At 45.1% G+C, this 7621-nt stretch overlaps 1 protein-coding gene across 1 annotated transcript; it reads left to right on the top strand.

Moving 5' to 3' along the window:
- Window positions 1–3050: 3050 nt before the first annotated feature.
- LOC306838475 (uncharacterized protein) lies at window positions 3051–6012 on the top strand. Its single transcript, XM_079366678.1, has 2 exons — window positions 3051–3434; window positions 4130–6012. Exons 1-2 carry the CDS (start codon window positions 3260–3262, stop codon window positions 5551–5553), a joined length of 1599 nt encoding a protein of 532 aa, XP_079222804.1. The 5' UTR covers window positions 3051–3259; the 3' UTR covers window positions 5554–6012.
- The last annotated feature ends 1609 nt before the right edge of the window (window positions 6013–7621 follow it).

Raw genomic sequence — 7621 nt, 5'->3', positions numbered from 1 at the left:
GGTCGCTCGTGGCTTTTCTTTGACATTTTTGATGTTATGTTTTTTATTTTTTATTTTTTTATTTTTTTTGGGGGGGGAGCTCAAGGGATTGTGGGAGTTGTAGTCTGCAGAGGAAACGGAAAAGGGAAGTGTCTCTGGAGGTTTATAAAGAGATTTATTTTTCTGTCTCCCCCTCAAACATTCAATCTCATATTCCTCATGTTCTCAGATTTCACCCCGTCTGTCATCACTCACATGTGTCACCTGCAGCAGCAACACGCACACACACATACACACACACGGACACACACGGACACACTCGGAGTGTTCTGAGCAGACACTGACACAGACTGGTTCGAGGGAGGAGAAGCTCAGATATCTGCAGCTCACCGACGGAGACGCTGCAGATATCTGTGTGATGAGTGAAAACAGAAACCGGTCAGAGTCGCTGAACAGGACGGAGGAATGTGAAGTCCTCGAGTGTTGATAGTAAACAGACGTGTTCAAGTCCTCCATTCTTAGCTCGCCATCAACCCGAGGGAGCAAACTGAACCAGGCAGCATCGAAATCAGCTGATAACCATCTTTACACAGACGATGAGTTCAGTGTGGTTTTAATATCGAACCATCAGAGAGCACAAACTGTTTTCACTCCATGCTGCGTTCAAGTCCCGTGGGACAGATCTCAGGTGTGAAAGACTCTAAAAAATCAGAAGAAGCGTGTTGCAGCGTCAGCGTCTCGTCCTTGTTTGAAAATACGACCCGACAGTCGCGTCGAGTCTGAACAGGCGAACTCTTCCCGAGTCGCTGCTTCTCAACGCCAAACCTTTCCGACTGCATCTCCCAACGGGAAACGAACGCAGCATGTGTTCTCCTCTCCTCACGCCCCCCCCTTCCTCAGATCTGCACCACCGCCTCCGCCTGCTGCTTGCTGTCCCATGATTCATAGCTGCTGAATAATAGATGCTCTTTTCATAGATCTCTGGAGGGCTTCATCTCTCTCTCTCTCTCTCTCTCTTTCATCCTCTTCTCTCCTCCTCAGGAAGCTCAGCAGCTTCCTCGGACTCCTTTTTTATTCTTCGATGACATGAAAGACTCAGACAGGCTGCTTGTTTGTTTCTTCTCTAACATGTTTGGATTAGATTGTTGCTGCTCCTCTCAGGTGTCGGGTGAGACTTTTAACATAACTGCAGGACCTGGGATGATACTGGGACATTGCATATCCTGTAAACAGGAAGTCTTCAGACTTCAGATCCAGTATTTTATAAACCATTAACATTACCTGCAGTTAGTTGTGAAGGGCAACGAGCGATGACAGACGTGGTATAAAAACACAATTAAAAACTCTGCAGCTGCTGTTACAGTATTCTGTATCCTCGCCTGCAGGAAACACGTCCACCTTCATCGTCCCACTGTGAAAATGTGAACGCAACGATGTGCTCGCCAGATTTACTAGAAGAAAAAAAAGCAATAAAAAGGATCCTCGCTCGTTCACTGCGAGATGTATTTTCAAATTTATACAATTATTTTTTTTTTTTTTTGGTTGATTAAATTTCGAGCTGCAACAAAGTCAGAAATAGAAATGTATAAAAGGAGCTGTTTGAGATTTGGTCCCTTAATGAGGTTTGTAAAGACACTTTTTTTTTATCCATCATGGCTTAAAGGGCGAGAGAGAGAGAGTTAGATGAGCTGGCAGCTTGTGTTGTTTGTTTTGTCACCATCAGTGTTTGAACTTCAGGAAGAACTTTTCCGTCTTTGTTTATTTTTTTGCTGCCGCCTCTCAGATTTGATAAACTCGTGTTTTATCTTTGTGTGTTTTACCTCTAATCTTTGTCATCCCTCCCCCTCCCCCCCGCCCACTTCCCCCCCCCCCCTCAGTGTTTGTTGTGTTTCACCTGAACACAGCTGACGAGTTAGATTTTAAAAGAGACGTTTTGAAACGTTTGTGGAGGACGGTGGGAGATTCAGGGACGACAGAAACAAACGTGTAATACACTACTCTGGTTTGTGGCTGAAGCTGATGAATAACCCGAAGCGAGTGTGTGTGTGTGTGTGTGTGTGTGAGAGTGAGAGAGTGTGTGAGAATGTTCTTTAAACACCAAGCTGACCATTTTTCTTTTTTTTTCTTTTTTTAAATTATTGATTGTACAGTTTTAAGGCAAGTGTATGATGAGAGACTTTTTCACAATAAAGCTATTGAATGTCGAAGTCAAAACGAATGTTTCTGTCACTTTTTCTTGATTTGATTTTAGGGAAGACTGCCATCTGCTGGAAGCACCACGTCACTTCTCTCAAGACAGAAAACAGACGTGAAACTTTTGACAGAAATGGTACGAGAGCTGTATTTTAAACGCTAAAGTCCAAATCTTTTGATAACTGCACACAAAAAATTAGGTTTACTCTTTGGGACTTCAGGTGCTCGGTCAGTGGTGTCGTGCAGGGTAGACTCGGGTTTTACATCATTGATTGACCCCGATGGTGAAGCCATGACTACTCTGTCTTTAATGACACACAAGCTGAATCTGTCTTACATGTCACAGAGGCTGTTTTCCCTCTGCTGAATGGGCCATTTAAAGGAGACATATTATCCCCTTTTTCCATCTTTTCAAACAGCGCCCCCCTGTGGTCTAAATGAGACATCTGTGCTTTGGTCCAAATATAACATGAATCCAGCAGCAGAGGAGGTTTGTGACCCTGCAGAAACCAGCTCTCTGAGAATGCTCCGTTTTGGTGTGTGTGTCTCTTTAAATGCGATGGCCCCGCCCCCCCCTGAGTTTTCCCAGTAGACGTCACTCCTTCGCCTAGCGAAAATAAAAAGTTTTTGCTCTAGGCTGGGGGTGGAGTCCATGGGAGGAGATACCAGGGGAGGGTTTTTTTTTTAATACCCGAATCCCACTGTGACATCACAAGGGGAGCACATTTCAAACAGAGCATTTTTCTCTGTGTTGTGACTTATGCAAGGACTGGATGGACTTATATTTTGTTTTGTGTCGACGCTCAGGTTACCCAAATAAAAGCACAAAAACATTATCAAAGTAAAAAGATTTTCCCTTTAAGAAAAATAAATTGGGGAAAAATGATACCCACTTCTATTTATTATGAAAAACCTTAGCAGTTACTTTTATTTTGAAATTAGCAGCATGTGACCGGATCTACGTCATACTAACAGCATCGTCACCTCGTGTTGTTAAATTGCTGCACGCGGAGCTGCCAGTTTCCGTGCAAACCGTGCAAAACTGTAAATCAGAGTCGGTGACTCGGTGACTCGGTGACTCGGCGTCATGTCGAGCATCCAGCTGCTCCGAGTCCTCGTCAACGAGCGGCTGTCTGCGGCCGCCGAGGAGATCTTCGAGGTGGTGAGGAAGACCATCGCGGGCTACGAGGACGAGATCCGACGGCAGAGCGCGATGCTGCAGACAGTTTCCAAACCTGCAAACAAGTCGAGTAAACACTCAGGTTTGTCCGCATGCAGTCTCTCTTCTGCACGAGCTGTCAGCACGTGCACTCTCCCCTGGTGGTCGTCTCTCTTTAATATCCACATTCAGCTGGCTGGTTTTATTTTACTTGTCAAGCTCAGTCTTGCAGAAACTTTCTCGATGAAGCTGAAGAAGGTGCACAATCAGTGTCAGGTGAACTTCCTGTTTTCAATCCAGCTCCTTCCGGACACAAACATCCCACCAGTGAGGTCTGAGCAGGGACCAGTCTACACACTGTTTCCCAGTTTCCTTTTTTTTTCCAGTTAATTTCTCTTCTTTTTTTTTTTTAAAACTGTGACTGTTATTTTCCAACTTTTTTTTTTTTATTATTATTTTTTTTCATAATGCATCCAAAACACAGCGAGGCCCCCGCAGTGAGTGCTGTCACAGAGGAGGGGCCCCCTTTGGTTTATGTTAGTGAGACCCCTTACTGGTCTGACACCCCCCCCCCCCCCAAACAGCCCCTCGGGGTCTGGGTCTCCTCCCAGTTGGGCGCACGGCTGCTCAATTAGGCCAGATTTATGATTGCAGTAGTTTTGGGCGTACCCGGAAAACTTCCAAAGAGCGCCATCCTGAGAGGCGTCTCTCTGGTGGTGAAACGAGTTGAGACTGAAAGTGTTGAAAATATCAAATCAGCTCTTCTTCTTCTTCTTCTTCTTCTTCTTCTTCTTTCAGATCAAGCACAGCTCGCTCTCTCCGTCTGGGACGACGAGTGCAGCCCAACTCCGCAACGTGACGACAACGACGAAGAGGAGGAGCGGCCACATGCTGAAGATAAGCAGGAAGAGCGTCCGGGCAGCCTGGAGGGGGAGCGTGTTCAGGGTCTGCAGGAGGACCCGACAATCAAGTTCATCTTCACTCCGCCGTGCATCAAGAGCGAGCCCGACCCGCTTCACGTGGAGTACCAGAGTGCTAAAGTCGAGGGAGATCCTCTGCCGAGCACGTCAGCCGAACGGGCCGAGGACGACGAGGAGGAGGACGGCGCCTCCTCCGGCACTTCTGTCACCGACAACAGCGATGAAGAGTGGAGGGGCAGCGCCATATCTCACAGCGACGACAGCGAGAGCGAAAGCGCATCCGATCGAAAGGCACCTCGTCCCCCGATGGCGCCGAAACTTCACCCGACCAAAAAATTAAAAACACGAATTTGCTGTAAGGTCTGCGGGAAAGCCTTCCACGCCATTTTCCCTCTGGTGAATCACATGGAGGTTCACCCGAAGGTCGTGTGCGGCGTGTGCGGGGAGCGGTTCGACACGGACGACAGCTTTCAAGATCACCTGAAGACGCACGTGAAAGCCGAAGTCTGCAAAGTGTGCGGGAAGTGTTTTGGCGCCTCCAGCTCCCTGGAGATGCACATGAGGATCCACACGGGAGAGAAACCCTTCAACTGCAACGAGTGCGGGAAGTCCTTCAACTGTCAGCACAACATGAAGCGACACCTGAGGATACACACGGGGGAGAAGCCGTACACTTGCACCGTCTGCGGCAAACGCTTCAACGACTACTCCACCATGAAGCGCCACCTGCTGGTCCACGCGCACAAGAAGGACTGGAGCACAACAAACGAAAATGAAAACGGTGACGACGATGAGAAGAAGCCATCGGCTCCGAAGACATGTACGTTGTGCGGGAAAAAATTTCACTCCATTGCTAATCTGGTGAATCACGCCAAAACTCACTCCATGGACCGCTGCGTGGTTTGCGGATCGAAGTTTGACTCCGAAGAGGATCTGAAAAATCACCTGAAAACGCACAAGAACTTGAAGGTGTGCGAAGTGTGCGGGAAGGGTTTTGAAAATCGGGGGAGCCTGGAGACGCACATGAGGATCCACACGGGGGAGAAACCGTTTCTCTGCAGCGAGTGCGGGAAGTCCTTCAACTGTCGACACAACATGATGCGCCACACCAGGACGCACACCGGAGAGAAGCCGTTCCTCTGCAACGTCTGTGGGCGGAGTTTCAGCGACCACTCCACGCTCAAACACCACAGCGGCACGCACACCGGAGAGAAACCGCACCGCTGCGAGATCTGCGGGAAGGGTTTCCACCGAAAGACGTACGTGAGGCTTCACATGAAGAGCCACTCGACTAAAAAGTGACGGAACTGTAAGGACAGCATCGAGCCGTTTTCATTTCACATCATGACTATTTTTAAGAGATGTTTTTGAGCTTTTTGCCTTTATTTAGATATGACCTGATGTATGAGGAAATCCTGAGAGAGGGGAATAACATGCAGGGAAAAAGAGCCGCAGGTTGGACTGGAATCTGAGCCGGCTGCTCGGAGGACTCGACCTGAGACGACCCCGGTTAGCACCTCCCACTTAGACTGAAAAGAGACTGCTGTAGACCCTCATATGGTTTCACACAATCAGACAACACTGGCCTCAAAGTTAGATTCAATGTTCAGACTTCATGGGGAAAAAAAAGTAGCAAAAAAAAATAAATGGTAAAGGCATTTTAAGAAGAAAGCGTTTGAAACTGGCAGAAAATAAAAAAATATTTTTGTACCTTTTTTAATGGTGAGTTTTTGAAATAAAATGTTCATTGCTTACTTCTCACTCAGCAGTCGACTTTTTTTAATAAATTATGGAGAAAACGTTCAACCTCTGGGCTCAGTAAGAACATGCGTAAAGAAGAAAAATAATATTTCTCTGATTTGAAATACTGGTTTGTTTTAACAGGAAACGGGAGGTCGAATCAACTTTTAAGGTAAGTCAATAACCAGTAAAGTCTCTTCGCACTGATAAGGAGTTTAAATGGTTTAAATTCAGCTCTTTAAAATGAGTGTTACTGTTTTCCATTTGAGTCAGGAAACATAAACGCAGATATCATTAATTCCAATGAGAGATCAATATTTGCTCCATTATTTTATCATTACTTACTCTGTGATCAAAGTTGCCCCTCTGTGCTTTTTTTAATTTTTTTATATCTGCAGTTCACAAACCCAAGACTGAATTTAAAAAGCTGTGTTGTCTGAATGTGGCCGCTAGGGGGCGTCAGAGCAGCAGACTGACAAAAGACGAAGGAACTACAAGAAAATAAAAGTCCATCCTTTATCTTAACAAAATGTACAAAAGTGAAATGATGAGTTTGTGTCGGTGACTGGACTGTTAGACTTCATCTCTTAATATGTTGCAGCTGGTGATGAACTAACAGAATTAACATTAGAACAGGTGAAAGAGGCTGTAATGCAAAGAGAGGCAGAGAAACAGATGAGTCACATTTTATTCTTCGGGTTCATCAGCTGCTCTGGATCTGTGTAGAAATAAAAAGATGGATGCGTCAGCAATTTGTTGTGTAATCACTCTTAAAGAGTGAATTGAAGATGTTCAACCATCCATCACCGGGTCTGTAAACGGCCCCTCGTATGAGTCATTTTAAGAAAGTTCAGGAAGCATCACAGGTCACATTACACTCTGTTAAAGTGTCTAAACCTAAAGCTGGTACTTTGTCGTCATTGAGTTGAGCTTGACGGAAAAACTGCAACACGTGATTATTTTCTGCCTTCTCTTTTCATTCCAGAAGTTTATTTCAGGCTCAAGAAGATTCCAGAAGACAAATTGAAGCGCGTCTGTATGAAGAGCAGAGATGTTCATCTCCTGCTCATGATTCAGGCTGAGTCATCCACGGTCGGTTTTAAATGACACCCGGAGCAGGAGACAAATGTGTCATCCCCGTTTACAGCTATCACGTCATGTTGGACTCATACTTTAACAATTATAATTATAATTATAATAATTAATATTTATGAAATCTCCACTTGTTCCTGGAGACACAATAAAATCAAAAAGGGGGATTTGTGGAAAATATTTAATCCTTAGTAAACATATTCCACTTAGATGCTTTACATATATTACCCTTGGAAGTTTTGCTTATATTCACCTTAGATGCTTTAAAATGAGTGAGCTTTACTCTACAAAAAGAATATCATATTTTGCATATGGTGGGATTACTGACTGCTATGAAAGTGTGACTTTTATACAACGTACAGACTCTGAGCGTGTCACTGGCAAAAACAGGAAGTGGAAGTAAGTGCACTATTTTTAAATCAAATCCAGGTAATTTATTTAAGTCATCACATTAAAGCTGCTCAGAGAGGAAAACATGAAAATCACTTTAAAATGCTGCACATGTTAAACACAGAAAGGCTGTAAAGCTTTCCATGAA

The sequence above is a fragment of the Symphodus melops genome, assembly GCF_947650265.1.
Source record: "Symphodus melops genome assembly, chromosome: 17".
NCBI lineage: Eukaryota > Metazoa > Chordata > Actinopteri > Labriformes > Labridae > Symphodus > Symphodus melops.
This window is presented reverse-complemented; position numbering and strand designations above follow the sequence as displayed.